General features: G+C 42.2%; 1 protein-coding gene across 2 annotated transcripts in view; it reads left to right on the forward strand.

Annotated features, from left to right (window-relative positions):
• Window positions 1-16699, forward strand: part of TACR3 (tachykinin receptor 3) — a 68247-nt gene extending 51548 nt beyond the window's left edge. Inside the window, exons 4-5 of one of the 2 annotated variants that reach the window (XM_006133164.4) lie at window positions 14492-14688; window positions 16384-16699. In XM_006133164.4, the coding sequence (XP_006133226.1) occupies window positions 14492-14688; window positions 16384-16699 (513 nt within the window). Of the gene's footprint in view, window positions 1-14491; window positions 14693-16383 lie in introns of those variants that run through there. The other variant, XM_075929681.1, reaches the window with a different exon arrangement.
• Window positions 16700-22556: the final 5857 nt, after the last annotated feature.

A 22556-nucleotide genomic window follows, 5' to 3' on the forward strand; every position in this document is an offset into this window, starting at 1 on the left:
AGATCCTTTCTTACTTCCTACACGTGCTCTCTCTCTCTCTCCACAGCTATCTTCATCCCCTTCCCCCTCTACTCTGTGCTCCTGTCCTTTGTAACAACCAGCTGGGACTCATATTTGATTGGTGATAGCCCACACTTCAGGTGCAACAAGGTGGCCTAATTGAGTGATCCAGCTCCAATGAACTATTTCCAGTGCCAGGGAACTTTGTGTTTATTTTATGTTCATCACAAGGTTTTTGTTCTTGTTGTTGTTGGCTGAGGGCCAAAATACCACGAGTACGCTTTCTAGATGGTAACGCTATTTTTAAAAATTATGTCATTTTTGCCCAACAAATGGCACCCATAGGCATTAAAAATACGTGAGAATGGAAAACACAAATACAATATAAAGACATAAAAAAACAACAAATAGTCTAATAGCACCTAAAAGACTAACAAACAAGACACAGATTTTCTTGGATACCATTAAATTGAACTTCCATTGAAGTTCCATGAACAATCTTACTACCCAGAATGATAACATGGTCCCAAGCCTGCAATGACAGGAGGCAGTAACGTTCCTACTCTGAAAAAATCCTTAAATCCTTTTCATCATACTGTATATAAAGTTTAAAAGCAGCTCACTGTTATGCATCATGGTTTGGGTTTTATTGTTTCTCTTCCTGCATTCAGTAATTGCCCTGGGGAAAAACTGGAACATGAGAGAATGGGAAATGATTGCTTCAGAATTTGTTAAAAGAAACCAAAATTAATTACCCACACCAAAATATTTTATGATGATTGTTTGATTTTGCAAAGAATGTGATTTATCCTTTCTCGTTTTCATAGGCTTTCACACAGCATTTGCCTTCTCCTAATATATCTGTCCATCATGCCTTATAGACCTTTTTGTCAGTTAATTTTAAAATTTATTTATAACTATTGCCTTCCTGTAGCAGAAGTAAATGAAGTCAGACTTGCTGATTCTTTCGATATCATTATGAATTTTCTGCTCCTAAAATATATCACTTGACACATCTGGAAACTGGAGCCTTCTGTTTATCCACAGAACAGGCTCAGCGTGGCAAGGAGTACACGCTTCCCCACACATCCCTCCAGGTTATCCTAAACAGAAAGGACCACTAGGAGTAAGAGAGGACCTATATGTTCCTATGGCGCAGAAACTTTGACAAGCTCTATAGGATGTGACTGTCACTATGTTCTTGTAGCCATATTGGTCCCAGGATATTAGAGAGACTAGTCAGAAAACAAACGAAAGTGTGTGATGGGGTGCAGTCACTGATGTTCCCTTGGGATTGTTCCCTAGTGTGCTGATCATGCCACTGATGCTCACTTCTTTGTTCTCTGGGGCTCCCCATTACCCTCCTGCTGGTCCAGAGTCTTTGGGTCTTCCCCAGACAAGGCATAGAGTTGGGGTTACCACCTAGCAGAGCAACATAGACACGCAGAACTTCAGTTCTGGGCAGATGCAGTTCTAGGGCTTAGCACCCAGGAAATTGACCCCCAAATGGGCCCCAGGCCTCCAAATAAATCCATCTTTCTCTCTGTAAAAGTTTGTCACATAAGCTTCCTTTATCAATCAAAGAGAGACATGCATAGTAGATGCTCCCCTCAAGTAACAATTATTTATACTGGGCCAGATAGTAAGCAAAAGTGTCCTTATTAAGTACAAACCTTAGTCTTTAAGTGGTTTCAAATGAAAACAGATATATCAAAGTAAGCTACTAAATTAAAATTAAAAGAAAACCATTCTAATTCACTAAGAAACTTATTGCATGCAGATTCTTCGCCTAAAGAGCTGCTCTTATTTCAGGCTTAATCTTCAAGTCCAAAATATTGACCAAACTGGACAGTCTCTACGACCTCTGATACTTTTAAACCTTCAAGTCAGAGGCAAACACTATTGTTTTAAAGCCCTCTTTAAAAGTTCTCTGAATCCTTTTAGGTTGTGCCAGGCAGTTTCCCAGGCCAGCCAAAGACAAAATGGAGATTCCTTCCCATTGCTTAAATAGACTCCCCCTCAGGGCAGTAATCCATTATTTTACATCTCCCCTTCCCTGGAAAAATACCAGGTATAAAATAGATTCCAGCATCATGTGGTCTGATCACCTCTCTCTCCAGGCCAACCGCCTGCAGGATGTACAGGACAAATAAGTTGGAGAGTTGATCACCAGTCATTAGGCTTCCAGGGCACCAGTAATGACTCCCATTAGCACGTTTTCAAACTATAAGCAGACTCACACTTCATATTTTCAACTTCACATACAAGAATGATACATGTACCAAGAGAGGATATACAGATCCTGCAGACTGTAACATTACATTCGATAAAAGTTACATGAGGTATTTTGTCCAAAGCATCTCTAAGCTATGCACATCTATATTCACAAACCAATTTTCATAAAGCAAGGCGAGGGAGGAACCCTCACAGTGTTATCAAAGTCATTTTAATCAGTATAGACCTAAATTATGGCTTTTAGAGCTGTGCAGAATTACAGGAATTAAAGCTCCATTGTGCTGGCAAGAGAGGGTATTATGAGCCTACAGTAGATGCTGTGGGAGTCAACTGAACAGTGAATAAGCTGTTTTCTCCCCTCTTGCTGTGTTGTTTTGCCAGGGATTAGTAAGGGGACTGCAGGTCACATAGACACACCCAAGCTAGCTTTAATCTAGCTGGCTCAGGTACTGAAGTAGTGAGGCCGCACAGACTTGTGTGGCCTGTATAAGCCTCTCAAGTGGCTAGCTGAAACCCATGTTGTTACAGTGTCACTACTCTAGCTCGATTAACTCTAGATTTGGCCTGTCTACAGGAGCTGTGATTGCAGTATAGATATCCCTTACACGTGAGCCCTCGGAGCTGATAAGCACTATCAGCAATGCTAGAGTTCACCCTTTAGTTCTCACCCTGTCCTAGTAGCAAAATTATGAACTATGCCTAATGGGTGCATGGGAAAAAATTGACACAGGTGCTGAGCCATTCAAAACTTGGTACTTGGGTATGATTAGATAATGACTGTAAGATCTTCTCCCTCTGTTTTCTTTGGCAACTCATAACAATGAGGAGGTGCCCTCTTCCTAGAGGTCCTTAATTTTCCAAATCTCTGCAATTTTGCTGAATTAAGTCCACCTTCCAGGTCATGAATCCTGCACTCTGCTCCAAAATGGCTACACCAAAAGCCTCTGTATCTCTTCCATTGCTCCAATTATTTTTTATTTCATTTCAGACATGGAGTGAAATACCAATTCAAGTGTAACTTCTCCCTCCCCCCAGGAACAGTAACCTTTTGCCATCTGTGAAATAGCAAGTGTGAATTCTGTGAACTGGGTAAAAGTGATTTTCTCTTTGGTAATGCAGAAGAATGTTTTGGCCTCTTGCTTCCAGTTATCTGTTGAACTTTCTATTTCAAGTACTTGAAGGAAGACATAATCCTACATTCACCCCATGTACCCTCATTGACTCTCAGAAACTCATGTGGCCCATAATCAGGGGTTGAATATGAAATGTAGTGGTAGAAAGATAATTTTTCAATCCTTAATTTAAAAAGGTAGGCAAGTCTAATGGAATTAAATCAAGAAGCAGCCACTTCAGTTAAGTATTACACAATTCCCACTTAAGCCATTTAAAACAGGAGAAAAGTTGAATATACAGTAAACTTCCGATAATCCGGCATCTTTAGGACCCAGGAGGTGCCGGATTATCAGATATGCCGGACTATCAGAAGGGGGGCTAGGAGGGGTCTGGAGTGGGGTGGGAGGGGATGCCACCCCAGACCTCTCATAGCCCCCCCTTGCGATAGTCTGGCTCTGCCCCAGGCATCCCTGATTCAGCCGCTGCTGGTCAGTTTCAGCAGCAGCTGAATCGGGGATGCCTGCAATAGAACAGCTGGGGTGCTGCCGGGTTGGTCCCACAGCGCCAAAGGACGGTGCTGCGGGACCAACCCGGCAGGACCCCAGCTGCTCTGCCCCAGGGGTCCCCGATTCAGCCGCTGCTGAAACAGATCAGCGGCTGATTCCAGGAAGCCCAAGGGGCAGCGCTACGAGACCAACCTGGCAGCACCCCAGCTGCTCTGCTCCCAGCTTCCCCATTCAGCTGCTGATCAGTTTCAGCAGCAGCTGAATGGGGAAATCCTGTCCGGCTGCCCCAGCACTTCCAGGTTCCTGATGGTGCCGGACCATCAGGAGTCCCGGAGCACTGGATGCCGGACTAATGGAGTTTTACTGTACTACAATCCTGCACTGGCAGGAGAGAGACTAGATTTCCTAATAAACATTTGACATCTCTAGTTTTTTATTCCTTCTGTCGTTTTCTTACTCCATGCCACACAAGAAAGCCCATATGGAGCTCCCCCTTTCCCCTCTTTATACTGTGGGTTAATCCAAGTTTGTGGCATTTAAGCAAAATCCAACAGCAAATTATTAAGACTGGAGAAAATTCTATGTGCATTTTCTGCTTGACATAATTACATAAAGAAACTGGATAATTTTCTTTTGGCAAAGCTCAGAGATATCACCACAGAGGAACAGGCAACATCAGTGAAGGGCAGTATAACAATGCCAAGAGCCAAATCTCTTTCTGAAAATGTCAGATTAACTTTAATTTTGTAAAGAACACCACAGTCTGTAGGAGATTATTGCAAATTTATGAAGCTCAGAAACAGAAGTGTGATGGTAAAACCAGTCTACATTGAGATTTTTCTTTAAGTTCCTATTTAAATAAAAAAAATCATCAGGAACTTTTATTTTTGCATTATTCAACTGGCTTGCCAAGGTAGATATTTTTAAAAGCTGCCAGAAAGTGGCTTATAAATCTGAAGAACAAAACAATTTATGAAGTGCTGAAATTGGCACCTGTCTAACCTGATTGAAAGAATATCGGTGCTTTCAAACCTTGTGATTCTTTACTGTTCTGATCCCGTGTACATTGCTATTATCACGAAAACATTCTTGATATAAACTAAAATGTTAACAAAATCACTAGGATTTTTAGGAATATAGGCCCATGCTAGCTCTGAGTGTGAATTTTAAACTTAGTTTGAATTTTCACATGACTGATGGGCCCAAAGCATATGACCAAAAGAATGAGATCATGAGACAGACATGAACTACTTCAAGACAGACCCAAAAGAGAAAATAACAGAATTCCACTTGTTATTACCTACAGTCCACAACTCAAACCCCTCCAACACATTATACACAATCTTCAACCTATCTTGAAAAATGATCCCTCACTCTCAGTGGCCTTGGGAAAAGCCTATTCTCACTTACAGATACCCCCCAACCTGAAATGAATTCTTTTCAGTAACCATGCTATGCAACCACATCATAAACATCCAGGAATCTAGCCCGGCAATCAGCTGCGGTGCCAACTCTGCCCACGTATTCATCCAAGGGTTCTAAAAGAACTTAAAGGGAAATTGCTGAGCTATTATCTGTGGTTTGTAACCTATCCTTTAAATCGGCTTCCGTACCTAATGACTGGAAGGCAGGCAACGTGACACCAATATTTAAAAAGGGCTCTAGAGGCGATCCTGGCAATTACAGACCGGTAAGTCTAACTTCAGTACCGGGCAAATTAGTCGAAACAATAGTAAAGAATAAAATTGTGAAGCATGTAGAAGAACATAATTTGTTGGACAAAAGTCAACATGGTTTCTGTAAAGGGAAATCCTGTCTTACTAATCTATTAGAGTTCTTTGAAGGGGTTAACAAACATGCGGACAAGGGGGATCCAGTAGATATAGTATACTTGGATTTTCAGAAAGCCTTTGACAAGGTCCCTCACCAAAGGCTCTTGTGTAAATTACATGGCCATGGGATAAGAGGGAAGGTCCTTTCTTGGATTGAGAACTGGCTAAAAGACAGGAAACAAAGGGTAGGAATAAATGGTAAATTTTCAGATTGGAGAGGGGTAACTAGTGGTGTACCCCAAGGGTCAGTCCTGGGACCAATCCTTTTCAACTTATTCATAAATGATCTGGAGAAAGGGGTAAGCAGTGACGTAGTAAAGTTTGCAGATGATACCAAACTGTTTAGGATAGTCAAGACAGAAGCAGACTGTGAGGGACTCCAAGAAGATCTCACCAAACTGAGTGATTGGGCAACAAAATGGCAAATGAAATTTAATGTGGATAAGTGTAAATTAATGCACATCGGGAAAAATAACCCCAACTATTCGTACAGTATGATGGGGGCTAATTTGGCTACGACAAATCAGGAAAGAGATCTTGGAGTTATCGTGGACAGTTCTCTGAAAACTTCCACACAGTGTGCAGCGGCGGTCAAAAAGGCAAATAGGATGCTAGGAATTATTACAAAAGGGATAGAAAATAAGACCCAGAACATCTTACTGCCCCTGTATAAAACTATCGTATGCCCACATCTTGAATACTGTGTACAGATGTGGTCTCCTCACCTCAAAAAAGATATTTTGGCCTTGGAAAGGGTTCAGAAAAGGGCAACTAAAATGATTAGGGGTTTGGAACGGGTCCCATATGAGGAGAGGCTAAAGAGACTGGGACTTTTCTGTTTAGAAAAGAGGAGACTGAGGGGGGATATGATAGAGGTCTATAAAATCATGAGTGGTGTGGAGAGGGCTGATAAAGAAAAGTTATTTATTAGTTCCCATAATAGAAGAACTAGAGGACACAAAATGAAATTAATGGGTAGCAGGTTTAAAACTAATAAAAGGAAGTTCTTCACACAGCGTGTTGTCAACCTGTGGAACTCCTTACCAGAGGAGGCGATGAAGGCTAGGACTATAATAGAGTTTAAAGAGAAGCTGGATAAATTCATGGAGGTTAGGTCCATAAAAGGCTATTAGCCAGGGGATAAAATGGTGTCCTTGGCCTCTGTTTGTCAGAGGCTGGAGAGGGATGGCAGGAGACAAATCACTTTATCATTGTCTTCGGTCAACCCTCTCTGGGGTACCTGGTGTTGGCCACTGTCGGTAGACAGGATACTGGGCTAGATGGACCTTTGGTCTGACCCAGTACGGCCGTTCTTATGTTCTTATGTTCTTATGTTATCAATGGACACAAATCAGATATCCGTAAAGGGAACATACAGAAACCTGTTGGGGACACTTTAATCTACCTGGTCACACTTTAAAAGATCTCCAAGTGACTATCTTGTTACAGACCAAATATACAATCCAAATACACAGAGAAAGGTTAGAATTACAATTAATTCATAAATTTAATTCTCACACGTATGGCCTCAATCGAGATAATGGATGGCTGGGACATTATCAACCAAACAAACAATGAAGGTGCCAACAGCTCTTTGTCTGTGTAGATTCTTGTGTTAGTACTCACTCTTCCTCTCTAATTGCTACCCTATGATCCTTATCTGCTTCTTTTAACTATCCAATTTTTAGGTGCTTAGGGTATGTCTACACTACCCCCCTAGTTCGAACTAGGGGGGTAATGTATGCATACCGAACTTGCTAATGAAGCCCGGGATTTGAATTTCCCGGGCTTCATTAACATAAAGCCGGCGCCGCCATTTTTAAAAGCCGGCTAGTGCGAACCCCGTGCCGCGCGGCTACACGCGGCACGGACTAGATAGTTCGGATTAGGCTTCTAATCCGAACTATCTGTACGCCTCGTGGAACGAGGTGCATACATTAGCCCCCTAGTTCGAACTAGGGGGGTAGTGTAGACATACCCTAATAGATTACCAGTTTAGCCTATTTGGTTTTCCCTTTAATATTTACATACTCTCGGCATACCCCACCCCCTTTCCCCCCAATCCTCTGCCCTCCTCCTGCACACCTACCCTCTCCCAGACCCTGTACCCCAATATCCTGCACCCCCTCCTATATCCCTGGCTCTAGTCACACACCCCTCCCAGACCGTGCACACCAATCCTCTACCATCGGTCACAACCCAAATGTCTGTACCCATTCCATCACTCTTACCCCAGCTCACAATCTCCTCCCAGACCTAGCTCAGAATCCTCTCTGCACTCATACCCCTTGCCAGACCTTGCACCATCTCCTACATCCCTTCTCCAGGTCAGAATCCTCTCCTCACCCCATATCCCTCCCAGACTCTTTACCCCCTTCTGCACTCCAGTCTTCTGTCCCAGATCACAACCCCCTCCTTCATTCAAACTCCCTTCCAAATCCCAGACCCCTTCCGGCACTCCAACCCCTTACCCCAAACTCCCTTCTACATCCAACCTCCATCACAGACCCCACACTTCCTCCATTAATATCATGAAGGGGTGCAGTACTTGACAAATCCTTGGAGTGGTCCCCCTATACAAAATTATTGTCGACCCCTGATCAAATAAATGTTTTCCATCTAAAGTACCATGATTCTTTGATTTAGGAAGCATGCATAAGAACATAAGAATGGCCATACTGGACTAGACCAAAAGTCCGACAGTGGCGAAAGCCAGGTGCTCCAGAAGGAATAAATAGAACAGAAACACATCAAGTGATCCATACATTTTTGTTTTCATCACCAAAAGACAAAAGTCTTGTTACTTTGTAACATAGGGGTTCCTTTTAACCAGTGGTCCCCAACCCGGTGCCCGCGGGCGCCATAGTGCCCACCGGGCCATTTATGTGTGCCCGCAGAACAATCTGGGCTGGCCCCGCCCCCGGGTGTGCGGCAGGTGCCAGCCCCAGGTGCATGGCCGGCCCCGGCCCCGGCCCCAGCCCCGGCCCCGGGTGTGCCGTGCGTGCTGGTGCCGGCCCTGGCCTCGGCCTTGGGTGCGCGGCACCTGGGCAGCCCCTGCCCGGGGTCACGGCACATGCCGGTGCCGGCCCCGGGCGTGTGGCGCATGCTTGGTCCTGCCTCCAGTCACGCGGCCTGTGAGTGGTCCCGCCCCCGTACGCGCAGCGCGTAAGCGGCCACGCCCCCAGGTGCCCGGCAGCCCCAAAACGTTGGGGACCATTGCTTTTAACCATCTATGGGTATAAGAAGTCTCACTAATAATACATTTTATCAGATTGGGAAGATGTGCTATTTCAACAATCAAATTTTCCTTCTGGGTTAAGTGAAAAGATGAAACAAACAAAAAAAGGATGTTTGAAATGTAAAGTCTCTTAATGACTTAAATGACACAGGATTAATCTTTCAGAAAATCGTGGAGACAAAAATCCCATCAGTAACAATGCAAAGGTTCTAATATATTGCTATGACAAGGTAAAAATTAAAAGCGAAGAAACGCTTGACTTATTTTTACTTTAAAACATCCACTTATTTACAAGCCTTAAGATACATATTGCAAATTTCATTACTTTAACATAGCTAAACAACCCATGAACTGATAAACGAAGACATACTTACAGAAATATTAGTCTGGTTCTTAAATTACATCTTTGTAATGCCACTGAAGTTGATAAAGTTACTCAGTCTGGTGCAACTGAGTTAAGAATCCAGTCTTATTCATCTGGTAGAAACAACAGGAAAAGGTTTGCTATAGAAAGGCAATAAAATGCTGCCATGCAATTTGGTGAGTGACTCCCATTCGTGGTATGCCAAAGTCAGGGTTATATATGAATCAGTCAGGCCAATCTGTTTAGCTATTCCTGGGATAACCTTTCCCATGTGTGTAAAATAAAACAACAACAACACTACAACAAACCAAACATTATTGATCTTCTTTGTGAATGTAGTGAAACACTTTAGTTCCTATTAATTTTTAAAATAGCAACAAATATTTCACAAGGAAGAAGATAAGCAACCTTTACTCATGCTAGAGAAGCATGCCTTGTGCTTTTTAATATTCCCTGCTCTTTCCTTTCAGCTGACTCTTTCTTTTGCACACTGGTGATTAATGAGAAATTGCAATTTGTGCGAGCAAAATGACTTACGAAGCAAACAAGCAAGCCTGCAAAGTACACAGTTTAACTCATTTTTAAATAGTCCTCTATCTGGGTGAGACATCTGCATAAATAATCCAGGATTGCCCTTAAATAAAATCCTAATTTGATTCATCAATCTCAGGGCCAGTACTGTAAGGCTGTACTCAGAGCCGGAGCAGGGAACCTTTTTTGTCTTGGTGGCTGCTGACCCACAGAAAAATCAGTTGGGGGCTGCACACTAGTGAGAAGCCAAAAAAAAAAAAAACCCTCCTCATTGACATGACCCCCACCTGAGAAGGAGAAAGACTCTCCTCATATTCCCCTCACACACCAAAGCCTGGGGGGGACAGCCTAGTAGATTTTGTGTGCTCCAGCCCTGCAGTGAAGTTGAGGTGGGTCTGGAGCACCCTAATGAGGCTCCCTAATGAGCCCTGATGGCCAAATCCAGGCAAGCTGGGGGCCACATTGGGACCCTGGGCCTCAGGGCCCCATCCCTGCTTTAGAGTAATCCAACAAGACTCTTTCCATGAGTAAGGTTACTCTCCTGATCGAGGATCTGCAAGATCCCCCCCTAATATAACAAAATGTGGCATATAATACATGGAACAAAGGGAAAAAAGCAGCCAAAAATTGCAACATTTTTTTAAAAGTGCAAAATACATATTTAATACATATTAAAAAGAAAGAAAATAAACTGAATTCTGTATTGCCAGATATATTCTGTATAATTAGCACAACATTAGTAAGATGTTTTCCTCTCCTCTGGAGCTGAAAGAACAGTAGCACCATAAGGGATTTTTTTTTTCAACCAAAATTTCTAATGTAGGTGTAAACTGGAGCCTGGAGAAAAGTAGGTACAAGTACTGTTTCACTCTCCTTGTTGTGCTCCAGCATAACTCCTTGCTGGAGCTAATGCGAGTGTTTAATCTTTTCAGAACTTTTTGTTAAACCTGAGTCAAACTAAGAGGCATTACAAACCATGATAAATGCAAAGCCTGTTCATGAACTACCAGCCACTGTCAAGGAGAGAAACACATCTAACAATGTTTGGATTGAACCTGGGGACTGAATGGCTTCGCACAATGATTTAGAGCAGATTACATTTAGGTTTTTATATATACAGTCAGCACTGAATGAAGCGAATCTAACGTTGCTATTCAAATCACGACATATGCAGTCCGAGTCTGAGCACCTGCAGTCCTGTCAATACAATGTTTCACTCATTCTATCTTTTTAATATGCATGTTTTGCTCAGAGCTGCTTTTATTCCCCTTTGTTGTGTCATTAATTAATGGGAGATTGCCATGAATGCAAAAGGAGAGGGTTTGAAAAGCAAGCAAATCTTGTTCATACAGTTACTTGAATGCAGCCTATATTTTCTGATAAATGTTTCACTTTGGCTTTTCACTACAATCCTCTTCCTGCTCCTTTCCAAACTGGCTTTCCTCTCCATTTCCCCAATACTTTTCCCTCCTGTCCTCATATAGCCATATTCCCCTTCCCTCTGTTTCAACTCCCTTTGATCTTTTCTCCCCTCGATTTCTGCACATGCACCCTTGTTCTCAATGCTTAACACCCCCCCCCCCCCCCGTGGCATGGGATCCAGATACTCTTGCCTTTCCCAATACTGATGTGATGATGTTTCACCAGGAGGAGATAGGAGTATGTTTGCAGGTGAATTATAACCTCCCTCAATTTTACAGACCTCTGAGTATAAACTTTGTCTTGCTTTCATTTCATGCAATCTTTGATCACCTCCTACTCCCCGATTTTCACTTGAACCCAATGGCCAATGAAATACCTGGTTTTCACATTGTAATTATGCAAGTAAATGCAAAATATATGCTCAAATTTGAAAGTAATTTTTTTTCCTTGGAAAATTGAGAATTGTGACATAGGTGCAATTTCTTTTTTCTCTCTTAAAATTCTTCCTTTACAAGTTCCTAGCAAAATCTCAAACGCCAGGGGACATCTCCTATAGACCATAATCAACATACACGCCCATTTACTTTAGAGAAACTACTCCTGATAGACTCTGTTGTGCGAGGAATATCAGATCTTATCATTTTCAAGTACTTTAGTATTTTATTAAGAATATTTTGCGCACCTGGAATCATTACAGCAAGAAGGCTCCATACAATCACACCTGTGATGTGTTTCCTTGCCTGACTTACCAGTGGAGCATAGCTTCACCACTGCAGACTAAATAGAAAGAATGCTAGCTATCCAAACCAGGCAGATTTGTACAAGTCCAGTACAGCCATCTAAGCAATTTACTTCAATACATTTCTTCCGCACAAAATTCTCTGACACTGAATTCAAGGAAAAGGTAGCAACAGATTTTTGAGATAATTCTGCCTTCACTAGTTTGTTTGTGTTTTTTCAGACGACCTTCAGATGATCTTCTAAATGGGCAACTCATGTAGCAAGCCTTGATTTGTCCTTTAAGTATTTACACATTAACCTGCTTTTGTAACAGTTTAGGTGTTAGAAACAGAAAGGCTACTTTCTCAGGCAATTGTGAAGCTAACACATTTTAGTGATGCCAGAATTGGTAACCTGTAATATCACTGTCCTAGCAATTCCTGGAGCTCCAGGGTATGAAAATCACAGTGTGAAGCCAGTTTCAAACCACATACATTATTGAAAAGCTCTTCTCCTTCAGTTTCTTGAGAACTGTGTAGATGGATTGTTTGCATACATACATACTGAGTTGACTGTTTAGATGGTAAGGAATTGGAGTCTGACTTTCATTAGCAGCCTCCCATTTTCTACTTATTTTTTCCTACTGGTAAACAATTTCAGTGGTAATGTTATGGGCAGTTTATGAAAATATTTGTTGTATCAGATGTTTAGCTGACTCATTTCGGTTGCAAATAATTAGACATCTAAGTGCTATAAGATATTTCTTTAATTATCATTTGAACTCACAGATCCATGCAGGCACGAAAAAGTGGATGCAAATCTCGAGACCATGCAGAGGCCCTTCTGAATTAAATGCTAAAATGTGGTGAACGTATGCACCAAGTCTTCCAGCAGTATAAATTAGTCCTAAGACTATAATTAATCACAGATGAATACCTGACAGATATATCCAAAAGAGTAAAATATAACACAGTGCAAACCATAATTTGTTTCAACACGGTATTTCCGGCCTTGTTTCAAGATGTATGCAACACTTTTACCTGACAAATTATACTCATGAAAAAAATCACAAAGTGGTACTATATATTTTAAAAAGTAGAGGCTGAGATCCATATGCAGGAAATGGTTTCATACACACACAGGCACACACACACACACCTCCCAAGCAAATGGCGCAAACAGATATTTATGGATGCAAAGTACTGTTAATTTGAACATTATGTGATACACATAAACAAATGCATATTTTGTGCAAGCAGCTGTCACTGTTTATTATTTGTAATAAGTGGTCTGAACTTCTAAAGTCTTTTTTTGCAACTGTTCCAGATAGTAAGTAGCCTGGTGAATCTTGTAGCAAAAATATAATGAAAAGTAATCCGAATGTAGAAAACATGACCATATATTCATGTAATTAAAGACTATACCATCATGCATATGTACTGGGGGGCAGATTAAGGTTCAACACGCTTAGCTGAAACTTTCAAAAAAGTCTTCATAAAAGAGAGACTTAATGTGGAAAATTTTTACTTCAGTGCTTAAAGCTTGGCAAAATTGAAGCTGCTTGAAACAGGGTCTTTATAATTAGAAGTGATAGGCAATCTTATAGGTGACAATACCAGGTCTACTTGCAGTATATACATACACACACACTCACACACACAGCCAAAGACTTACAGTGTAAGCCTAATCAGGCTAGTTTTCATTTTACATCCACAAAATGTTATCTATCATGCTCATTTCTGAAATTTTGTGTTGAGAATGACTTGATTAGTAATTTCTGTAGCTGAAGAGGATAAGGCGGCAGCTAGAAATACTTGAATACTTTCTTCCTCTGTCGTGCATGACTCTCACCAAAGCTTCTCTTCATTTATCTTTTGTTGTGATTTGGGGGGTGTAATGCCCCACAAAACCAAGGAAGATGATGACAATGACAATGACAACGAAGTTGATGATGGATGATGAAAATACACACCAGCTGAAACTACATTAAAAATGGAGATTGCTGCTGGTGGGCCTTCCCGGCTCACCACTGCTTACTCAACTTCCATTTACCATCGAGGACTTAGGGTATATAGCTGTTAAGCAGCTAGTAAAGAGTCTCTTCTCTACAACAGACTTTGGGGCAATAAAGGCCATGCAGGGGTGACCACATGGAAAATATGATAACCTTATCCCTATGGCTAAAGAGCTAGAAAAATGATAATATGGAAAAAGTTGAAGCTTCAGATGCTGTGTCCATTTTTTATACAAAATTCAATGTGGATAATGCTATAAAAGTCTCTCATACTGTTAGAGAGGAGGATGCTGTTCTCCAGAGAAAAATGGAAATGAAAGAAATTCAGATTAAAAACAAAAATGCTGTTTAAAAAAGGTGCAGCCTTACTTCAGCCTGACTAACTTTAATAGGGAGACGATCAAGAAGAGGTCCAATTGGTGCTAACTGCAATAGTATTGTGAGGGGGACATCTTTGTGCTAAGTACAAAACAATATAACATATTATAAAATGGCTTTGTTACTCCCTTCTTTCAGGTTGTAAAAATGATGATTGTCGTTGTATTGACATTTGCAATTTGCTGGCTGCCCTACCACATTTACTTCATAGTTACAGGGATCTACCAACACTTAAATCGGTGGAAATACATTCAGCAAATTTACCTAGGCAGCTTTTGGCTGGCCATGAGCTCCACAATGTACAATCCCATTATCTACTGCTGCCTTAATAAGAGGTAAGTGAGAATTATGAAACTGTTGGGTATGTGTGAGCTTAGCCAGAATATATATGATTTGACTGTGAAAGTGGCAAAGGAAATTTTATTTCAATAGTAAAGATTCTCAACAAGAGAAAAAATATGTACCATGTGAGGTGAAAGTCCTTCATCAGGTTTCTGTTCAATGCTAATGTAATTCTTCCAATGAATACCTGTGACATTGACAAATGTAAGAGCAAAATTTAGCCCTCCTCCTGTCAAGTAACACATGCAGAACATTTAATAAAAATGAATGGATGTGCCACTTGTCAGGGCTTGCAGAACAAGGCCCTAATTGTTTAAAATGCACCAAATATAAGTTAAGGTGCTTTGTTACTGGAGTATGTGAAATCTATACAGTATGCTTACTAATCAGTATTCCAAAGACAGCTGACTTTACACAATAGGGGATTGGGATGCAATTTAAAATAAAGCTTTTATTGTAGTATTATAAATCACATACATCATAATATTTCTATTATACATTGCAGTCTCAATTGGATGATAAAATGTTCATAGCATTATTACTCGGTACTCATATGCAGTTGGAGATGCTGAAGATAAAGTCACACCTACTCCTAGGTTCTTATTTTCAAGGGGGCTGCATTTGCAATTGATGTAACTGGGATTTATGGGTGAAAAAAAATCAGGCCGCAATTATTTAAGGGGCTTTTTACAGGCATGAGTCACCTTGCCTACATCAGATTGCAGGATCGTGGTCTAGATTGGTATGATTCAGAATAGGTATCTTTACACCTCTTCACAGATGATATTGCCCTTAATTTTACATATCAGATCATTTTTCAGTTTTTCCATTAGTATTACTGAACTGAAGCCATCAAGAGCTTGAGAGAGAACTTGGTTAAGGAGACAGACTAACCCTTCTATTACTCATCCAGGCCATACTGTCTGGGACAGGGGCCCCGCAAGCCAGAAACATGCTGAATTCAGTAAGGGTATGTCTACACTACCCTCCTAATTCGAAGTAGGAGGGTAATGTAGGCATACCGCACTTGCAAATGAAGCCCGGGATTTGAATTTCCCGGGCTTCATTTGAATGAAGCCGGCCGGCGCCATTTTTAAATGCCGGCAGTTCGAACCGTGTAGCCGTGCGGCACGGAGTAGCTAGTTCAGATTAGGCTGCCTAATCCGAACTAGCTGTACTCCTCATTCCACGAGGAGTACAGCTAGTTTGGATTAGGCAGCCTAATCCGAACTAGCTACTCCGTGCCGCGTGTAGCCGCGCGGCACAGGGTTCGAACTGCCGGCATTTAAAAATGGCGCCGGCCGGCTTCATGCAAATGAAGCCCGGGAAATTCAAATCCCGGGCTTCATTTGCAAGTGCGGTATGCCTACATTACCCTCCTACTTCGAATTAGGAGGGTAGTGTAGACATACCCTCAGAAAGCAGAAAAGACAGGCAGCTGCCACCTCCCCACACAGCACAGAGGCAGCAACCCAAAGCGGCCAACCTCAGCCAGCATGATAAGTGATTCTGTCCTGCCCCTTCTGGTCCCCACTTGCCAGGGATAGGAACCATGGCAGGTGCTATAGAAGAAGTACAGGGCCCATCTATATCCCCTCTGTCAAGTTGAGCAAAAATCGGGGGCACTTGACCCTGCATTGGCCCCCCAATATTGCCTATGCAGTTTAACCAAATATCTTTCTTCTCAGATTCCGGGCTGGTTTCAAGAGAGCATTCCGTTGGTGCCCATTTATCGAGGTGTCCAGCTATGATGAGCTGGAGCTCAAGGCTGCCAGGTTTCATCCCACCCGGCAAAGTAGCATGTACACTGTCTCCAGAATGGAGTCCACCACCACCGTGGTGTTTGATCCCAATGATGGTGATCATTCCAAGTCTTCCCGTAAGAAAAGAGCTGCTGCGCGGGACACAAGCGTCAATGGCTATTCGTGCAGGAATTCGAAAACCACTTCAACAGCCTCAAGTTTTACCAACTCCCCCTATACATCAATAGATGAGTATTCCTAAGGCCCTGGGTAAAATTTTTGATGGGTGTGAAAAGAACAGTATTGCACATGAAAGCAACAATGCTCTTCTACCATCCAAGCTACAGGATGGCAGATGAGATTTAGTCAACAAGTCCTAGTTGTAAATACCATATGATTTATTGGCCCTGCTTATGTTTGTGCTTTTTTTTTTTTTTTTTTTTGTGGGCGGGGGGTGGGGAGAAAAGGAATTATAAGACATCTGTTTTGTTTACATGAGTATGAAAACACAGTGGCATCTTGTTCACAGAAATGTTTATTAGGATTGTTTAAAGCTACACAACATAACTCTTCCTCCTGTATGAGGAGCAAGTGCTGACCTGCAGCTGACTTGCTGATATTTAAGTTTCACTCACTGAAATGTAACCAGGCAGCTTCAAACTAACTATAGTTCAAACTGTACTGGAGTTTTACATTATTTATGAATTCTACAGGATGAAAATTACATAAGATTGGGTTAAAATTCCTTTTGTATCAAGTCCTGGTAAGGTCCAAATTCAGTTCACTGTTGTACAAGTTCAGAGCCTAAGCCTACTTGCTTTATTCATGAGCATGGTCCTATTGAAGTCAATGCTGATGGAACTGAGCCCAGTACAGAGGCTTAACTGTGCACCTCTTAAATTCCACTTAAGACTCTCTCAGATGCTCAAAATAGGGCTTGAACGGTTCACGTGCCTTGTTCCAACCCTTGCATCTGCAGATATACCACCTCGTGTGAGGCAAATAGGACTTATTCGACCTCCAGTTGGAGTGGTTTTCAGTGGGGCTATACCAGACTACAAACTCATAGTAAAGGTTCTAAAACATAGTGGCTACATCTAGACTGGCATGATTTTCCGGAAATGCTTTTAACGGAAAAGCTTTCCGTTAAAAGCATTTTTAGAACGGAGCATCTAGATTGGCACGGACGCTTTTCCGCAAAAAAGCACTTTTTGCGGAAAAGTGTCTGTGCCAATCTAAATGCGCTTTTCTGCAAAAAATCCCCGATCACTATTTTCGCGATCGGGGCTTTTTTGCAGAAAACAAAGCTCAGCTGTCTACACTGGCCCTTTTGCGCAAAAGTTTTGCACAAAAGGACTTTTGCCCAAATGGGAGCAGCATAGTATTTCTGCAAGAACACTGACAATCTTACATGAGATCGTCAGTGCTTTTGTGGAAATACAAGCGGCCAGTGTAGACAGCTGGCAAGTTTTTCTGGAAAAGCGGCTGATTTTCCAGAAAAATTGGCCAGTCTAGACACAGCCAGTCTGTATCACCAGATCACAGTTAAACATGGATCAGTGCTCTCCTGCTGACGTATGAAAAGCTACTTCCTTAGTAAAAATCACCAGGAGTCCTGTGTGACCTAAAAGTCTCATATTTATTTGAGCATAGTCTTTCATTGGCAAAAATTCACTTTGTCTGATGCATTCTAAATAGAAGTATGGATACATCTGACACAGTGGGTCTTTGCCCACAGAAGCTTCTGCCCAGATGATTTTTTTAGTCTTTGAGGTCCCACAGGACTACTTGTTATTTCTGCAGATAGTTTGACCCAAGGCAAAAGAGAACTTATGAGAGCTCTTCATCCTGGCAGCTTTCCATCATTTTGTGCTAAAAAATGGTTCAGTGTGCTTTGGCACAACTGAAACCCCAAACCTGAACTCCATCCCTACTCAAACTTTATTCTGAACTCTAACCGAATCCTAACCCATATTTTGTAATTGGCACCACCACTTGGGTATGGCTCTTGACACTGGGAACATAATTCCAACAGTCCTTTGAGACATTTGTGTGATGTTTATGGCATATGAAAAATTATCCTTCATCAAGGTCTCCACAGGGCTTCAGAGAATTGCAGTGCTGTTCAATGAACTCAAAGGGCGCGTCTATACTGGCAAGATTTGCTCAAAAGCAGCCGCTTTTGTGCAAAAACTTGCCAGCTGTTTACACTGGCCGCTTGAATTTGTGCAAGAGCACTGATGTTCTAATGTAAGAATTCAGTGCTTCTTGCGCAAATACTTTGACGCTCCCACTCAGGGATAAGCCCTCTTGCACAAGAATACTTGCGCAAGAGAGCCAGTGTAGACAGGCACCTTAATTTTTTGCGCAAGAAAGCCCGGTGGCTAAAATGGCCATCGGAGCTTTCTTGCGCAAAAGCGCGTCTATACTGGGCACAGATGCTTTTGCGCAAAAGCACTTTTTGCGCAAAAGCATCCATGCCAATCTAGACACTCTTTTGTGGAAATAATGCCAGTCTAGACACAGCCTAAGGGTTTACTTTGGAATCCAACCTTAACCGGTCCTCTGTTTCTATACTTACAAAATAGTATAAATCAATCATTTCAATGCCTAAGTACTTAGTATTGTGACATTAGTGGGTTCAATCTAACCTGAGCTATCTACAAAGAGTTGCAACTACTTGCACCTGCAAATTGTACATCTAAAAATAGGGCCCAGTGTTTAGAAATCTGTCCTCATAGACCATAGTTGTCCCAATATGCATTTTCCCCACAAATTGTGCAGTCTTATGGGTGCATATTTAAATCTTGTGAACACATTTTTGGAAGCTCATTTGTAAAAATGAGTTTGCTCATTTGTAAATATGAAACAAAAATCTTAGGGTCCTATTTTTTGTATTAGATGAAAACAATTCTTTTTTAAAATTACTTCCTGGGGTAAGAGCCCAAGGAGTTGGAGATCCTTTTGAGTGCTTCTGCAAACCTCTGTTTTCCACTGAAGACACCGGGCTAAATCTTGAAATCTGTGTCCAGGGGTTACCTTGTCCTTACTCAGGCTGACTGCCACTCAAAGTCTAATTGCTTGAACAAGCACTTAGGCTATGGCTAGATTGTATTGCTTTTCTGGATACCGGAATTATCCCCCAGAAGCAATGCTGCATGCAAGGAACGTGTCCACTTTTTCAAAAAAAAATTCAAAAGATTGGATGCGCTCTTTCACCATCACTGTAAACCTCGTTCTACGAGGAATAAGGGATGTCTCCAAAGAGCACTTTCTTTCACAATTTGGCACTATGTAGACACACCAAATTTTGAAAGAGACTCTTTTGAAAGTAAATAAAAAACCCAAATTGTGTATCTTTTTCCGATTTAACAGTGCGGTCTAGATGTAGCCTAATTAGTAAGAATTTCAGGATTTTGCCCAGTATGGGTTGAGGGCACTCAGCACTATTTAAAAGTCATTCTGAACCTTGGTGATCAGACCATAAATTTGCTAATCCTGAGTCTTTAATGACTCATTTCTATTGTTGCTGGATAGCAAGGGAAATTTCTAAGACTTCCTCTATTTAGGGCATGTCAACACTAGGAAATTATTTTGAAATAACTTATTTTGAAATAATAACTCCCAAAATAATAATATATTTCGAAATAGCATGTCTACACTACAGGGAATCCTCAAAATTAGTCCAAGGCAGGCTCCCTGAATGTGGATGCGCTACCTCGACTTAGAGCTCCAGGAAGCACTGAGGAGTAATTACTTTGAATGACTCTGGGGAGCAGTTATTTTGAAATAGCAGCAGTGGAGCGTCCATACTACCGCTATTTCGAAACAAGCACTATTCCTTGTGGACAGCAGAAGTTATTTTGAAACAATCAGCCCGTTATTTTGAAATAACAGGCTTGGTAGTATGGACACTCCTCTTGTTATTTCAAAAAGAGGGGAATTGTTTTGAAATAGCTCCATAGACCAGGGCTTAGACAAGGTGGATGAAACAACAGTATTTGATGAAATAATAGCCTGAATAGTGATGATACTGGATTCTGTAACTTCCACGTTTGCAAAACACCTAACTATGAAATAACCCCTTTATGGCTTTAATATCAGAATTTTCCCATTTTTCTTCAATACGAGAACTATTGTATGATCCAGAAGTATTAACGTATGACACAGTTTAGATCCCTAGCTATTTAATACACAATGGGAGTGAACAAACAACAAATACAAATCTTTTCTATAATATACAGCATCTTTTCTATAATATATATAGAAATATGGTAAACGTAGATACTATCACACATAATAAGCCTTTAGTCTTTATGCACATTAAAACCATGATGTTTTTGATGGGCATAAAGAACTGAAAGCATTTTGTGTAACAGAAGTAAGATTAAAAATAGCTATGGGTATGTCTACACTACAGCACTAATTCGAACTAACTTAGTTAATTCGAATTAAGCTAATTCGAACTGGCACATCTAGACTTAAAAACTAGTTCGAATTAGCGTTTTTCTAATTCGAACTAGCATGTCCACATTGAGTGGACCCTGAACCGAAGTTAAGGCTGGCTGGAAGCAGTGCCAGCAGGGCATCAGGTTACGAATTAGAGTGTGGAGCTGCTGCCTCAGGCTAGCCGAGGGCTGTGCTTAAAGGGACAGGACCCCTACCCCGGACAGACAGTTCTCAGGGTTCCCCGCTTGCTTGTCTACCTCGACGAGGGAAAGCAAAGTGGTCCTGTTTTGGAGTGCCCTGAGTGCCCACACTCGGCACATCACAGCACTCAGCCATCAGCCCGGCTGCACTTGCTGCAGGCTGCCATCTGGGGAGTCAATCGGGGGGCTGTCAGAATCCAGGAGACCCTGCAGGAGAGCTTCCACCCCGAGGAGCCCTCAGAGCCACCCCAGTCCTCCCTATCGGGGGCTCGTACCTCATTCCTCCCTCACCTCCTTCCACTTACCCCTTCCTAGCCTCCCTTCCTGATGTAAAAAATAAAGGACACGTGTGTTCAAAAATAGAAACTCTCTTTATTTAAAAAAACTGGGGGGAGGGGGATTAACCTCTGGGGAGACTGGGAAAAGGAGGTGGGAGAGGGGAGGGGGAAACCTGGGAGGAGGGAACTGGAAGGGGGAAGAAGGAGGAGGGGACGTATAAAACTATGGTACGCCCACATCTTCAGTACTGTGTACAGATGTGATCTCCTCACCCCAGAAAAGATATTTTGGCCTTGGAAAGGGTTCCAAAAAGGGCAACTAAAATGATCAGGGGGTTGGAACAGGTCCCATATAACAGGTCCGGGACTTTTCAGTTTGGAAAAGAGGAGACTGAGGGAGGATATGATAGAGGTCTATAAAATCATGAGTGGTGTGGAGAGGGTGCATAAAGAAAAGTTCTTCATTAGTTCCCATAATAGAAGGACTAGAGGACACCAAATGAAATGATGAGGGACAGCACAGCAGCCTTCACACTAATAACAGAAAGTTCTTCTTCACAAAGCAAATAGTCAACCTGTGCAACTCCTTGCCACAGGAGGGTGTGAAGGCTAGAACTAGAACAGAGTTTAAAGAGAAGTTAGATAAAGTCATGGAGGTTGGGTCCATGGAGTGCTATTAGCCAGGGGGTAAGAACAGTGTCCCTGGCCTCTGTTTGTGGAAGGCTGGAGATGGATGGCACAAGACAAATGGCTTGTTCATTGTCTTCGGTCCATCCCCTCCAGGGTACCTAGTGTTGGCCGCTGTTGGCAGACAGGCTACTGGGCTAGATGGACCTTTGGTCTGACCCAGTACGGCCGTTCTTATGTTCTTTTGGTCTAAGCTCAGGGCTCAGGGTCGAGGGTCTCACTAGACCACCTTGATTTTCACGCAAACCTGCTCCTGGGTTCGCATGTGGCCTTTGGTGGCCAGGCTGGCAGCTATACTGCCCTAGATGGCCACTTTCCTGTGCCTAGTGCGGAGATCGTGGACGTTGAAGGCCTCCCCCCAAACCTGGATGAGGTCCACGATCTCCACACTAGAACAGGCGGGCGCCCGCCTCTTGCGGACCCAGGCAGGCTCCTGGGAGCCGCCAGCCTGGTCCTGGGAAGAGGCGGAGGGCTGGGTGGCAGCGAGTGGCTGGCTCATGCTGTA

Source organism: Pelodiscus sinensis, chromosome 4 (genome assembly GCF_052426305.1).
Source record: "Pelodiscus sinensis isolate ZL-2025 chromosome 4, ASM5242630v1, whole genome shotgun sequence".
In the NCBI taxonomy this organism is placed as follows: domain Eukaryota; kingdom Metazoa; phylum Chordata; order Testudines; family Trionychidae; genus Pelodiscus; species Pelodiscus sinensis.